Source organism: Pteropus vampyrus, unplaced genomic scaffold, assembly GCF_000151845.1.
Source record: "Pteropus vampyrus isolate Shadow unplaced genomic scaffold, Pvam_2.0 Scaffold181, whole genome shotgun sequence".
NCBI classification, from domain to species: domain Eukaryota; kingdom Metazoa; phylum Chordata; class Mammalia; order Chiroptera; family Pteropodidae; genus Pteropus; species Pteropus vampyrus.
In genome coordinates, this window is record NW_011888962.1 from 3,615,783 (window position 1) to 3,632,111 (window position 16,329).

At 32.9% G+C, this 16,329-nt stretch overlaps 1 protein-coding gene across 1 annotated transcript in view; it reads left to right on the plus strand.

The window, feature by feature from the left end:
- Positions 1–15,107, plus strand: part of LOC105299369 (sodium-coupled neutral amino acid transporter 9-like) — a 29,573-nt gene extending 14,466 nt beyond the window's left edge. Inside the window, exons 3-9 of the mRNA XM_023537188.1 lie at positions 4,921–5,053; positions 8,208–8,329; positions 8,467–8,530; positions 8,760–8,853; positions 10,143–10,313; positions 12,501–12,560; positions 14,797–15,107. Coding sequence (XP_023392956.1) covers positions 4,921–5,053; positions 8,208–8,329; positions 8,467–8,530; positions 8,760–8,853; positions 10,143–10,313; positions 12,501–12,560; positions 14,797–15,107 — 955 coding nt within the window. The remainder of the gene's footprint in view (positions 1–4,920; positions 5,054–8,207; positions 8,330–8,466; positions 8,531–8,759; positions 8,854–10,142; positions 10,314–12,500; positions 12,561–14,796) is intronic.
- The last annotated feature ends 1,222 nt before the right edge of the window (positions 15,108–16,329 follow it).

The window sequence follows — 16,329 nt, forward strand, 5'->3', positions numbered from 1 at the left end:
CATTGACAGCCACATGTCATCACAGAAAGGTCAACAAATTTGAAATAGTTGTCTTTCTATGCAAAAAAAGTAGGTAACTTATATTTAAGTTTGACAAATCTTTATGTTTTGTTTTGTTTTATTTTTTTGCCACAAGACAATGAGCAAATTTTTGTATAGTACAAAAGATTTTTTGGTTCCTCTTGATCTCATTACTAAATTGAAAGAATATGTTAATTTAAGATATGTTTTTAAAGTTTATCACATGACATATGTACAGAAGAGTACATAATACATATATACAATTTTTAAATAATTATAAAGGCAACACCCATCCAACTAACACTAAGGTCTAGAAATAGCAACACCCCAGAAGTTCCCCCATATGTTCTTCACCAAACACATCCCCCTTCCTCCCTACAGGTAACCATGCTCTTAACATTTATGTGATCCTTTCCCTACCTTTTACAATAATTTATTGTCTGTGTGTCCCTGGATACGGAATTCAGCTTTACCTGTTTTTGCTGTAAATGCAATTATACCGTATGTATTATTCTGTGATTTTTGTTCATCATAGTAATTTTCATCCAAGTTGTGTGTAACTGTAGTTCTTTCAGTTCCAGTGGTTTTTAGTATTTTATTCCATGAGCATCTGCACGTCATTTATCCATTTTAGTAATGTTGGACTTTTGTCATGTTTCCAGTGTGGAGACTTTACAAATAATGCTCCTATAAACATTATTGTATGTGTCTCCTGGGGTGCGTGTGCAAGAACCTTTCTAGGATATATGCCTGAGAGTGGAATTGCTTGGTGGTAGCGTATGTATATATTCTACTTAACTGGATAATGCCAAACTATCTTCCACAGGGGTTATACCAACTTACATTCTCACTACAGTATATAAGAGTTTCCATTTGCTCTACTTGTTACTAGTTGCTTTTTGCAAGAGAATGAGGTTGGCAAAATGTTACTAATGATTTTGGTTGTGGGATTATAGGTGATTTTTATATTTTTAATGCTTACCCCTTCAGCTACTACTGCATTTCTTTCATTCATTCGTACAGAAAACTGCTTGCAAGGATTATTTATACTTACCATATTTAATTTTTTCTCTTGATCACAATTCAGACAGGCACTCCACTTAGCACTCCACTAAAACTGCTCACATCCTAATCAGCCGTGGTCATTTCATTGATCAGTCTTCATCTCATTTGGCTTAGCAGTAGCACTTAGCACAATGAATTATTCTCTACTCCTGAAAACAGTCTTCAGTTGGCTTGAGGAAACCACACTGAATAGATTTTCTTATAGGTTGCTTCTTTTCATTTTATATAGCATTTGATACTTTGATTACTTATTCCCTTCATCATTTCTCCCCCAAGTATTTATTTAAAAAATGTTAAACCTACAGAAAAGTTAAAACATTATCCCCATAATTTTTCATGAACTTCCTGATTATAAAAGTAATACAAGTTTTGATGATCATACACTATGGTTATAGAAATGTCATTGTTGGAGGAACATGTTTGAATGTTTATTTACCTCATCTCTTACCACTTCTCTTCTGGCTACTTACAGTTTTAAAAAATATATCATGCTCTCTCTCCTGGTTTGTTCTACATGCTTTTCCATTTTTCGAAACAGTTTCTTTCCATATTTTTCCCCATCCATGACTAACTTGTTATATCTTTTAGGATTCATTTTAAGTATAACTTCCTCAGTGGTCAGCCAGACATGATTTGGCTTCCCCTTCCATATACCTTACACATACCCCACATCACACATCCCTCTCTACTCTTTATTTCATTGTCATTCAGAAGCACTCTTTCTTTCTAGTTTTCTCTCTCAACTGGAATTGCTTACTTACCTATCTCCTCCAGCAGATTATGATCCTTGAGGTTCTATGTCCTATTCATCATTTAATGTTTAGTACAATGCTTAATACTTGGTTGGAATTCAGATAATATTTAATAAATTTGAGAACCAAGGTAACCCAATTAGCCATAATAGGAAGAGAAGAGCCTTATATAGGCTCAGCCTCTGGAAACAGTGAGTAAAGTTCGAGTGTAGAGCAGAATTTTTGTGAAAGAGGATATTGTATAGACATCAGAGGAAGTGAGAAACATGTCAGCAAGCCAGAGGTTACCAATAATTTTCTTGTAGCAGCAAGGAATTTCTAGTTACAATGGCTTGATTAACTTTTGTCTGTCATCTGTACTGAAAGCTGCCTGACAGACATACAGTGTTTTACCAACCAGGTAGAAACAAGTACAGTGGGTTCATTATGTTTGAATGTTTATCTGCATGATATTTTTTGAATACTTGATTCCATTTTCATTTTTTAACAAACTACCCAAATCTGGCAGGTGTTTGAAATCTTCAGCTTTTGGGTGCGTGAATAAAGGAACAGTTTTAAGTCAAGGGTCTTCATATGAGTCATGGAATTGTTATGAAATGTCAGAGGAGCAGAGCTGGTCAGTAGAAAGATGGAGACAGATTTAAAAGCCAAAAATTTTTAAGGAACTTAAGCAGTGGAACCTAGAAAGGCATATAGACAAATAAGGTTTCTTTGTCTATAAGTGTATTAAATGAAAATATAGGGTTTTGAGTCACATTTTAAAGCATTTTTAAAATTTTGCTGAATGTTAAAAGCATTTTTTCTATAGCATGACCATAAATATTTATAACATGAGACAAATATAACTTCTACATGAACTATTATAATTTCAGTGTGAAACAATCGAACTACATTTCAAATGGGAAGTAACATTGATAGGGAGCAGTCATGTGAAACTGTATTCAAAAGAAAAAGCCCGTGTTTCAAGTCTTTTATTCTGAATATTGTTCTCTATATAGGAGTGTTAATTTTAAAATTGTTTTCAGATCCAACTAAAGTTCAATTTAGAAATATAATTCATATATTTGCTCTCTTGGATGAAGCTTTAAGCACGTTTCTAACAATTCAGTTAAAATATGTTGAGTTGTATGTTTTTAATGAGAATCTGTTTTGAAAAGATTCCACAATATTTGTTTGAACAGGCACATAGCATCTTGATGAAAACTGTTGGAAAAGAAAAACTTTCAGAGTCATTCTGCTCTCAGAGTACCCAAGCCAACCAAACTGGTGCAGTTAACACTTCTGTAAGAGGCCAGGAACCAAGAAATAGAGCACTTCCTGGACTGCCTTTTGGCAGGCCTTCAAGCCAACTTAGTGGTTGATATTAATACCATTGAATTTTCAGAGTAATAAGCTACAAATAGAACATCTACATCTCTTTTTATCAAATCATACTTAGTCTCATTAGTAATCGATTAGTTTCTATCTCTGCTTCACGTTGGCATTAAAGCTGTAATTCTTGAATTCTGTGGGGCATCATTCTTGCAAAACAAGAAGGGAATGTCCTGTAGCGTGTGACCCTAGATATGATTAAATTATCTCCTGAACATAAATATTTTTATATTGCTTTTTAGTACTACTGAGTGTCACAGCAGAGATATAAATTGTATAGAATACCATAATGCTTTGGGAGGTTTGGTAGTTACCCCAAGCTACCAAATTTATAAGTAGGGATAGTTTATTCTGTCTCTGCCCTTTCATTTTTATTTTATCCACTTGAGATTTATTGACATTATTTAATTCATTTAGCAATTATATGCTTATAGTATAGTCATGTTGATCTCCATATCCACATATTTTCTCTAATAAATGTTCTACCTAGATATTTGTTGGATTAAACTAGAAAATGCCTACCATATTTATGGTGGAGAGTAAATAATAAAAGAAAGATTCAAAGATTCAGTATGCTAACTAGAGAGACAAGACTAAATTTATCATCTATACTACCATTTCTCTAATAACAGAGTTAGTTGGAAAAATAACAGAAACTAAAATTTCAGTCACTCAGTTTTTCATGTGCTTCCCACAAGATTAGATTAACATTGTCTACAGAAATGATTATCATACTTTAATACATTTTAAGCTTCTTTCAGAACTGTGTAGAGGAGTAATATGGAACCAATGATAAATTTCCTGGCCTTTTTTTCCTTCATTATTTGGATGTGTATAATCCAAAATAGCCAATTATATACATTTTGAGGTACAGAATCATTTCTGACAAAGGATCTGAGAATCAGCAGGGGAATGTAGTCCTTCCATGCCACTTTGCCTGGTCTTTCTGTTTTGGATAGTGTGTTACTGGAAGGTTAGAAAGCAAATGGAGGGAGTTTCAGTTAGGAATTGTAGGGGTTAATAACTGAAAATGATGATTGAAAACCAGAATCTGCAGTTGATTGGGACACAGGTATGAGAAGGAAGCATATACATAAATAGCATAATAGGGTATATCACTGGAATCCAAGAAAAGTACAATAAGGCTAAAATATCTCTAGTGTCTTGATGTTCCATTTGATAGTACTTTGGATAAACTGCACAAGGGACATGGTTGAGATCACTAATCCTTAGTACATGAACCAAGAAATAGGAATTCTATTTATCATAGGAAGTAATTTTGACCCATAAAGAAGAAATAGACACTCTTTAGTAGAGGAACATTTTTCTCTATGTTTTCTTTGATTTAGTGCCAAAAGCTTTTTGAGAGAATATTTAAAGTTGTGTCTTTTATTGTTGAAAATTGACAGCTGCTATATTTCTTTTAAATAACTGATTGAAGCTCTTTCTGTTGCATCTCCTTTATTGCTAAATTCCTTAAGTTTAAAAAAAGTGTGTTTAAAATTATAGTATTGTGGGATAAAAGCTTTATTCTGTGGATTAAATAATACTTCTTTTGTGACATTTTCTTTTCTCACTAAAAGTGAGAAGTGAATGCCTTGCCTTGGTACATCCCATTTCTAATGTAGGACAAGAAGTTATTTTCTTCAATGACTGACTTCCAGAATTTCTGGCTGAATATTCATTGTCAAGTGTATATTCCCTTCCCTAGGCCATTCTATATAGAGCCCACAAACATCGTCAGTGTGAATGAAGTCATTCAGAAGGTTAGCGACCATGCCTCTGCCATGAACAAGAGGATTCATTACTACAGCCGGCTCACCGCTCCTGCAGACAAGGCACTGGTAAGGGGCAAAGCATTACTAATTATCTGAGGTTAAGTTGAAATGAGCAGTGAACAGCATGAGCCAGGGTAACTCCCAGAAGTTGAACTATTTGCTGGCCATGTTCCAAGGATGATGGCATCGTGGAAAGTCAAAGACAGTAATACATGTCCTACTTTTCAGGTTAGTCCATTCTTACCTAGGCTAGCATAGAGAGATTTGAAATAATCTCTCTATGTTGAAAACAAATCTAGAAATTTGTTGGATTAAATTCTGCTAATCCCAATCCTAAAAGCTTTGAGGAAGATAAACTACTTTTGAAGTAGTTTAGGTCATTGATTAATATAAATAATAATAGGTTCTGGTTAGTCTGTTCAATTTTTCAGTTTGAAACTACAAGGGAAAAATGAAGGAATTTTCTTCAGGAGTAGTAAACTAAGATATACATGTATGTATGTATATGTGTGTGTGTGTGTGTGTGTGTGTGTGTGTGTGTGTGTATACATACAAATAATATTTTCCTATTTAGCAATGTCCTTTTGTATATCAAAAACAAGAGACAAAGGGTAGATACTAAACATTCTAGGCTTTGCAGGCTACAGATTATTATTACATATTATTACATATTATTCTTCACTTTTGTTTTATACATTAAAAATATAAAAATCATTCTTAGCAGAGGGACTTTAAAAAATCAGGTTGGAGGCCAGATTTGGCCCACAGGCAATAGTTGGTTGACTCTTGATCTTCTAAAATCTGTATTATTATTTTAGGATCAAAAATATTATAAGTAATTTGGTTGCTTATAAAATTATCACATATGAGATATTCAGAAACTTGAAAGCATAAAGAACAATGGAAACATTCTGGGAGAAAAGATAATCACTTTCTTATAGGTAATAATAAAAAGGGAAACGGGAACCAACATTCTTTAGATATTTACTAAGGGGGCAAGGATTGCACTAGTCACTTGAACATAGATATCTCATTTTAAGCAACATGAAGTATAAAGATCTTCTTTCATATAGCCCAAGAAGGGACTTCCAAAATATTCTGGGTGGGATAATTATTTCACCAGTTTTTTTCACTTTTTCCTCCCTTAGGCCTTTACATTGGTAGTTGTAGTTAAGTCTTAGTTTCATAACAATTATCTAAGCCCTCTGGGAGTTAGAAGTAATCCAGTATCTTCAGACCCACTTTAGATCTAGAGGCTCTCTCTGCTTATGGAAGCAAACTTCAGAGATACCAGTTGGGCCAGTCTAGGCCTGATTGCATGGTATTTGCCTGAAATATAAGTCAGCTTTGTACCCCAAGCTCAATCCCTTTTTGTTTGAATCCCTTTTGTTAACTGACTGTGAGATCACACTAGTATATCAAAGCATATAAACAGCAATCTAAAATTAACAATGTGATATGAATATGCTTATACATCCACATCATTTTTTGAGAGTCCCAAAAGTATTATTATTTTTTAAAAAAAAAAGATTTTTAAGGGAAGAACAAATGGAACTGCTGATCTCAGGTCTTTACAGAGTAATACCTTTTTACTTCTAAAAATTTCCCTATTTACCTTAATATTTTTATTCTAAAATGGAGAAGGGAAGAAAATTATTTGGCTGCCAACGTCTCATAGATCTTTGCTAATAAAAGTGTGTCCTGCATAGCCAGCAGTATCAGCATCACTGAGAGCTTGTTAAAAATGCAGAATCTCAGTTCTTTCTTCATACCTACTGAATCAAAATCTGTATTTTAACAAGATCCATGAGTAAATCAAAGGAAACTTCAAGTTTGAAAAACACTGCTCTAGACCACTGTCAGAATGTGGGATTCAATCCTCCAATTTTTCTGTATCTCTTAAGAATTTGCCACTTCTTATCCTCCAGCTTCTAGTCCTACCTCTCATAACTTTTGATTTTCACTTTTTCTGAACTTGCTTTGGTAGCTATCATGGTTTATCATGGCATAACATTTGAGACATCTTTTACCCACAAGATACCACCAATCATATGCATAAAGAGAGAAGGATTTAACAAGTTTTCTTTTGTGCACCAGTCCATATCCTGTCTACGTACTGAGACCTAATGTTCCATCACTTCCTTGAAGTCTTCTCCAACTGTTCCAGTCCCATTATTTTTTTCATCATTCTTGTGATATGGTATACCACAGAGTTGAACACCTAATTTTTATTCTGTCTTATAGCCCTGTCTAATTGTTTCATATGTCTTCCAATTAGAATTTAAGCTTCTTTAAATTAGGGGCTGTATATTATTGTATTTCTTGAATGCTAAACCTGGCAGAGTTGTAGATTTGTGTGGTAGGTACTAAATATAAAAGATTGTGATTTATGTGAGTGATCTCCTATGTCTTTAACTACTGTATGTAGGGACTACATATTTTCAAAGTAACTATTCTCAGGGAGATGGGCAGAATTCCATCCGGAGACTATATTTTTTCCCTTCAAAATAGGGAGATAGAATTAGAAAGAAATATATGGAGGGGAGATGGAAGCTATGCATATAAGAAACATGTATCTATTTAGTCATCCTCTCTATATATATGTCCTCAGCCTCTATTGGCTCCTTCTCTTTCGTTTACATCTTCCATCTTTAATAATCCTTCTGTGCCTTTTCCTTTGGCCACTTTAGCTCACCTTTTTCTTCTACCAAAGCATTTAAAAAGAATAGTCTACATTTATTATTCCTTCCTTTACCTCATATTGACTCCTTACTTCTTTATTGTTTGAGTTCCCTGCCTGCCTCTGCTAAAACCACCATCGCTTAGGAGTTCCGTGACCACTTGGTTCTTGAAATTCCCCAAGTCTCCTCCATCTAGAATTCTTTAATCTCAGTCTTTGCTGGCTCTTCTTCCTCCTTTCTCATAAAAATGAAAAGAAAAATATTTTAATAGTTGCATATTCTAGGAATTCATTCTCATTTCAGATGAACAGTTCATTGTTTATAGTCCTTAAATTCTTGCTCCTTTAGATCTTCTACTACATTTAAAAAACAATTTTAATATTTGTTAATCAGGGATGCATACTGTTATTTCTTCATGATATTTAGAAATACGTCTAGAGTCAGGTACTCAGATATATAGAAAATATCCTATTTTGCACTTTTACAGGTTCTAAAATTTTTTATGTTTCTTTTTTTTTTCTTTTTTTTTTTTTTACCAGATTGCCCCAGATCATGTAGTTCCAGCTCCAGAAGAGTGCTATGTATATAGTCCATTGGGTTCTGCTTATAAACTTCAAGGTTATGCTGAAGGATATGGTAAAAATACCAGTTTAGTAACCATGTAAGTAAAACTACTTTGGGGAGTATAACTTAAACTATATGTAAATGAATATTACTGATTATTTTAATTTTTGTCTTAATGAAAATGTTTAAAGAGTCAAACTTTATATTTTTACTGCTATTGCTCTGTGTTTTCAGTTTTATGATTTGGAATACCATGATGGGAACATCTATACTAAGTATTCCTTGGGGCATAAAACAGGTAATATAAGTTCTCAGCATATTTTTCCCTGAACTTTTTTCTTTTTATTTTGTGAGTCCTATAAGACATTTTAATAAATCTACATAAAATTCATTAAAGAAAACAGATGATTATATTTATATTAGTTGTCGGGTTTTTATCATAATCGTTTAGGGTAGCATAATATGATACATGTGAGTTTATTCTAACATGATGATATATGTTGTTCTATATTTTTATTTTTAAACAGGCTGGATTTACTACTGGAATGTGTATCATCATGCTGATGGGCCTTTTAACACTTTATTGCTGCTACAGAGTAGTAAAATCACGAGCTATGATATGTAAGAATTTGCTACAGTGGAAATGAATTAATATTAATAAGTATTTCCTTATTAAGGTAGAGCACTAATGTGTACATTCCTCGTGTGTGTTAACTATCTATTTTGTGCCTGAAGATTTACTTCTCTATTTCATAGCATTAGGCTAAACTGATAATGACTGCCTTTGAAGTTCAGAGAGGCTGGGAGTTCTTTGCAGAATGCACTCACTTTGGTGTTAATTTTCTCATAAGAATAATTTTTAAAAGTCATTTTTAAATTAAGGCCTTAGCCAGAACTAAATTGAGAATTTATGATTCTTATCCGTTAATGGTGGCTTGTTTTAACCTATCCTTACTCAAAGGCCTAAATGTTGGAATCTCCTAAAAGTAGAAATTATAACTAGAAAAATATGAAAAAGTGTACTGAATTCTCAAAATTGTGCCAACATATATCCTCCACTCATCTCTATAAATTCTGGATCAGGGAAATACCTTTTTAGATTGTTTTAAAATAGTTTAGAACTTAAATATACATATATTATTTAATTGAATCCTACCAAGTGTAAATCAACAGACCAGGCTTAGCCTTCAGTTTTTTTCTGTCTCTACTAAGCAGTGGTATATTTTCTCTTAATTGTATTATTTATTTATTTCCTTTTCCTTTTATTCACAAGTCCCTTGATGCTCTTATAGACCTGCTAAATTCTTTATATGATGTAGGCATTAACTCTTTATCTATCATTTCTAGTCATTTTCTTTCCCATGCAATATTTGAATGGCTTTTGTATTATATGAGTTTGTTTATATTTGCCTACCTTTTCCACTGTAGTTCAGTTGATAGAAAAAAAATAACCTTTTAGGTTCCAATTTTACACTGTCTTCTAACTTTTCTGTTACTTAATTTTTAAATTCTTAATTCAATTGTCTAAAATTTAAATTGGCACATGGTATAAAGTATGACTCAAGAAAACTTTTCTCCATATCGTTATTTAAATATGCCAAATATTATTCGGTACTGGCTTCTGTCCCTTACTGACAGTTTTGTCTACCCTTGGTTTATCACTTTATCAATTAATTATAAAATTTTATGATACTATAATCTGTTTCTCGTGTTATCTGTACCATTTAATTGACCTATATTTCTTTTTATGTATTTGTTTTCATTCCTGTTGTTTCATAATATGGTCTAATATCTGGGAATACCCATAATCTTTTACTAAATATTTTGAGTTAATTTGGGGAAAACAAATTATGAATATGGAATATGTGATTAATATCTAATTTTATTATTTTTCTTTTATTTTTATCTAGCATCAGTGGATATCACTACCTGGGAATATCCAGATGTCTGCAGATATTATTTTGGCTCCTTTGGGCAGTGGTCAAGCCTCCTTTTCTCCTTGGTGTCTCTCATTGGAGCAATGATAGTTTATTGGGTGCTTATGTCTAATTTCCTTTTTAATACTGGAAAGTTTATTTTTAGTAAGTATCCATATCATATGCTTTCACACAGTTACTTTTAGATACAATAACTACTGGAACGTTTTAATTTCAGCCTTAAATTCTAAACTTAGGATAAATCAAGTAAAAAGTAGTATTTGTAATTTTGGAAAATATACTAGATTCAGTTTGTTTTCTGTGGTTATGATCTCAAATATAATGTGTATGCTCATTTCCAAAAGCTAATTTTTGAATAAGTAATATTTTTTCTAATTCTCTAATATAAAATACTAAGTTCCATCAGATATTTTAAGTGTTGTTTCAATCTTTACCACAAAATTTTAGTATAACAGAGTTTATGAAGTTCATTGGTATTTGTTACTAAAGAGTTTGATGTGCAGAATCTCAGGGAAACAAATTTCAGTCACTTATTTTCAAAATACTAGGGTTTAAAATTAAAAACAGTAGAATAATGGAAATTAATGTGGTAAATATGTTATATACATATCACAGACTTCGTTGTGGGATAATGGTTGTACCCTTTAGTAATTTAAAGATGTTCCTGCCTGTTATTTTCTTAAGCGTTTTTATTAACGTGTGCTAGATTTTATCAAATGCTTAATCTACTTCTCTTGAAATGGTCATAAGCTTTTATCTTTCAAATTGTTAATATGGTGAATTGAATGAATACCTCTGCAATAGTTAAATCATTCTTATATTCCAGGAAAACTTAAAATAACTTATTAGTCATGCTATATATTTTTTAAATTTTTTACTGCATTCAGTTTACTTTTGGGAAGAGCAGAGCTAATATTTTATTTAGAATCTTTGTATCTTTTCATAAAAGATATCAACTTATAGTTTTTCTTTCTCATACTATCCTAGCCTTGTTGAGCGTGGTGTGTTACGACTTCTGTAATAAATTACCATAACTGTTTGGCTTAAAACAAGAGAAACTTAATTTTTTCACAGTCCTGGAGACTAGAAGTCCAAAATCAAAGAGTCAGTAGAGCTCTGTTCCCTCTGAAACCTTTAGGGAAGAGTCTTTCCTTGCCTCTTCCTAGCTTCTATGATTGATTGCTGGCAGTTCTTGGCATTCCTTGGCTGGTAACTGTATCACTCCAATTACTGCCTCTGTCTTCATATGGCCGTCTTCTCTCAATGTATCTACCAATCCTTGAACATTGGGCCTACCCGAATCCAGTATGACCTCATCTTAACTTGATTATATCTGCAAAGCCCTATTTCCAACTAAGGTCACATTCGAAAGTTTCTGGTGGACACAATAGTGGGGAAACACTATTCAACCCAGCATATTTGGTATCTAGGCTTTACAAGCCTTATGTAAGTCTTGGCATCAGGAATTACATAAAGATTTATAACTTCTAATCTTAAGTCACTAATAACCTTTGGAGATACTATAAAAACCTAGAGCACTAAACTACTTCTTTTATTCTATTTTGAGAAGCATACAATGAAGGTGAATAATTCACATATTTTTACTTATTTTATGACTTTAAAATCTAATCCAACATTTTTCCCATCTCATTTGAGTTTTAATCAGACACTTTTATTAATGCTTATTAAGGTTATAAAAGGTTAACATCATACCAGTAAAGTAAATTCTCTTAGGCTAGCAAGAAAACACATCCTTTACCTATTCTCTCATTCACTATAGAATGTTATGAATACTCAAGTATCTTCATACGCTTTTTACTTTGCTACTTTCTTTAGTATAACTTAATGGTACTTGCAAGCAATAATTACTATGGAGCCTTTGGTCTATAAAAGCATGTTCTATACTTTGTAAAAACTTTAAATGAATTTGCAGATAAATATGGCCATTATAATGGTTTTACAGACTTTAGAAGTTTATGTAAGATGTTAAGTATACTTCTATAAATTAGTGAAAGTATGGGGGAAAATTGTACACATTATCTTTATTCCAGGGCTTTTAACTAAATTCAGCCTATGGGTAGATTTTTTAAAATTCCTTAATCATGTAAAATTTTTCCACAAAGGGACTGTGAAGCCAATGACATTATTCCTGTCAGTAGAAAAAGCTAAAGAAGGTGAAGACATGTTAGCAATGGAGTAGTCTTGGTTCAGTGTATTAGCTACTGTTGCCACATAGAAGATCGTAAAAGATTTTTATAGCTAAGTCTTTAGAGGGTGATCAATTTAGTATGTTTCATTCTTCATTAAGCTGTATTTTTCCTTAATTTTTAGATGTTATTCATCATATTAATGACACAGATGCTGTACTGAGTACCAATGATAGCAACCCTGGTAAGTTGTTCAGAATTTAAAGTTTAACCTGTGTTTTATTCCCCACCTTGCTTCAAATGTTTTAAGGTAGGACCTGTGACTTTATTTTAGGTAAATGACTAGTGCAAAATCATTATTATGTTAATGGGACACTATTGAATTGTTAGCAATCAGTGTGTTAAAAAAAAAAAAAAACAACTCCACAAAAGAGTGTGTTAATGTGAGCTAAATAATATTTAGTTCATATTATACAATTCACAATTGTAGCTCACATTTATAGTATCCATATTTGCCTATGAATAATCAATACATATTTTCAAGAACCTAGATCACTGCTCTTTGTTTTGGTCTAGAAGCATAGCTCTCAGTTTGTTAACTTAGTTTTAGACATTTATTGCTTTAGTTGCTAATATTTAAGATACACAAATATGTATCCTTTAGAATAATAATTTCCTAGTAATGAACAGATATTAGTAAATATGAAAAAATAAATTGAAGTTTTGGCCCAAAAAATCTTAATTTTCTAAAGTATATAATGAACAGACAAAAGTTTCTCCTCGTGAAACTTTCATTCCAGTGTTTGCTATCTATTGTCTTACTTTGTCCCTTAATTTAGCTATTTAACCTCTTTGTTAAGACTAGAAAATGAATAAGCAAAGTATTAGCTTTTATTTCTGTGGGGACACACACACACACACACACACACACACACACACACCCCTACCTTTGAATAATTATACTAAAACATTTTAGTACAATTTAAAAATATATCTTTTGCATCCTATCCCTTACTTCAGAATTTTCAAAGGACCAAATCACATCCTGCCTTAAAGAGAAATTCATTACTATAGCTATTCTGTTATCAATTGATGAAACTGGTTTATTAATATCCAGCAGGAAGTCAGTTCATTATTGAGTTCATACATATCACGATTGCACTGAAGATTTGTAGAGCACAACAGCAAAGTTAGCTTACTTTGCATAGTGATATCTTATGTTGATACTAGCCCTTTTTGATTATTCTTATGTTTATTTTTACCAATGTGTTATATAGCAAGAGTATGAAACAATCCTTCTCAGTTAATACAAAAAATTATAGCTGACATTAATTAGATACTTACTGTGTACAAACATTATTCTAAATGTTTTACAGCAACTCTGTAAGGTAGATACTGTTATCTTTCTAGATGTAGAAACCAACGCACACATAAGTTAGTGACCTGCCCAAGGTTGTATAACTATTAGGTGACAGAGTCGAGATTCATTTTGCAGCCAATTTACTTCCATAGCCTATGCTTTTTACCACTGTTATTAGCATGAGAAAAATTCAAGTTAATTTTCTTTGGTCCAGAGCATAGAAGAAAAAAGCATATGTTAAAATGCTGACTAAGAAAGAAGAAGAAAGAAATTGTTTGGCTTTGTGGCATGCCAAATAATGAAGACGGAATAAAATTAAAAACAGAACCTACAATCTATCTATCACTTTCACTTTGACTAGTGATGAGTATGATTGTTGCTCAGTGTGTTTTTCACCAGCATTAAGAGTTCTTTACAAAGAGCTATTTCTATTATGAAATTAGAAACATAGTTAGAACAATTTGTATTCTATCTACTTATAGAAGAAATTGCCACTTGTAGGTCAATGTTAGGAAAATACATTTTACTCACTTCCCAGTTCTCTGGATATCATCTGGGCTGTTAGGTTGCTCTACAGTGTGATGAGCTTCCAGGATAATTACTCTGAATTGCTGGAGTTCAAGATTCTTAAACTATAAGCAATAATTAGGTTTTGGCAATACCATGACAGTTGTTTCAGTGATATCCGCTTTTTATTCCAAACATATAGCTTTTGTTTATTGTTAGAGGGAACCTATTCTTTGACCCTTGTATGGGTTACTAGCATAACGTACATTACCCTGAATATATTTCTTATATTATTGTATACATAAGATTAAACACCAACCAGCCCAATATTTTCTCTCTGGCAATGGAACCAAAGGATTTTTGGTGGGATACTTTTATAGTTTCAAGTAGAAATTAAGGATATACCTCAAAACTTCCTAACATTCTTCATTCTTTAATTATTTATAGGTAAAAGGTTTCTAATATATCTAACTCTAACCCTCAATTTTTTCCAGAAAAGAGAAACTTAGTATTCATGGTAAAAGTTGAGGTTGATAGAGCAAGTGTCAGTCTCTGGAGGTTGTCATTTTCTGTTCTTTGTGGTTTTCTCTAATCTGATGCTTTCCTATTGCAGTGATTTGTCCAAGTGCTGGGAATGGCGGCCATCCTGACAATGGCTCTATGATTTTCTACGCCAATGACACGGGACTCCAACAGTTTGAAAAGTGGTGGAATAAGTCAAAGACAGTGCCCCTTTATCTCATAGGGCTCCTGCTGCCACTGCTCAATTTCAAATCCCCTTCATTTTTTTCAAAGTTTAATATCCTAGGTAAGCTGAGGCACTGTTTTATGGAGCCTCCGTGTAGTAGAATACCTGCTGGATTCTGTGGAAATATGTTCTGGCTGGAGAGAGAGTTACTTCCAGGCCTGTTCATCTATGTGTAATTTGTTCACTCATATGTTTTCTGTATAGAGTTTGGCACAGAAAAATGTATAGGTGACCATTCCAAGTCCAAATTCCTTTTAAGACAAGTCATTGAGTTTCCCATTCTATTCTTACTGAATAATTCTTCCTTATTTCCTCTGAGGCTATAGTAGAGAAATAGACTAAAATTTCAGGAGGAGAGATCTAAAATGGATATTATAGGAAGTCTCAATTCTAATGATCAGAAACATTAGAACTTACTAAGGGAAGTTTTGGAATATTTTTTCCTACAGTTTCTATTTAAGAGTATAGCACAGAATTATCACCTGACTTTCAACCTAGGATGTCATTCTCTAGCTCAGACTCCTAAAGTTTGTTCTGCTTTTGCTCTCCTCAATGCTTATTCTTCCTTGGAATGCTATTATTGCCTCCTTAAAGGAACATACTTCTTTCTGTGAACCATATTTTTCAGAAATTTCTGAAATCACTGAAAAATTTTCAGAAATTTCTGAATCACTAAAGAAATATTTTGACCATATCTTAAGATGGCAAAAGGAATCCCCAATGAAAGCTCAGATCTGGTTAACTAAAGGCAAGGATATCATTCATAAAGAATTGATAACCCCAAATAGAGCATAGGATTTCATTTTCTCCCTGTAGATCTGTTCTCCTGGTAGGCAACCTAGAGTGTAAAATAATTAGATTACTCATCACGCACGTCAAGGAGGTGGCTTTTGGGTTTCCAGAAGACCAAAGGAGGAGATGAGGTTATTTCTCTATACCTTTTGCTTCACAACAGGATTCACCGTAAGACTGCCACAGACACACACAGAAAATGAAGAGTCGTGGTTATATAAGCTTTGGCCTCTTGTTTTCATTCTTTCTGAATCAGCTCATCTCCAAGCCTGCAGCAGAGTTTATGTGGCTCATTTGTGGTTTCCTGATTTGCTTGCCGACTTTCCTATGGAAAGTTAGCATATAAACTTACAGAAGAATTTGCTCAATTGGGCAAAACAATCACTCACAGGACTTCTAACAAGGTTGATTATTCTCTCCTTCCTTAAGGATATTCTACTCTTGCCCTTTTTCTTTGTGCTTTCCCTTTCTTTTAAATCTACAGCTTCTTTAGAGAAATTAGCATCTAATTCTTTTAGAGACCTTCTTGGACTCAACTCCATAATGACCGGACTTAGAATAATCCTGTAACTTCTAGACTACTAAAAAATTCTGAATGCCCACTTT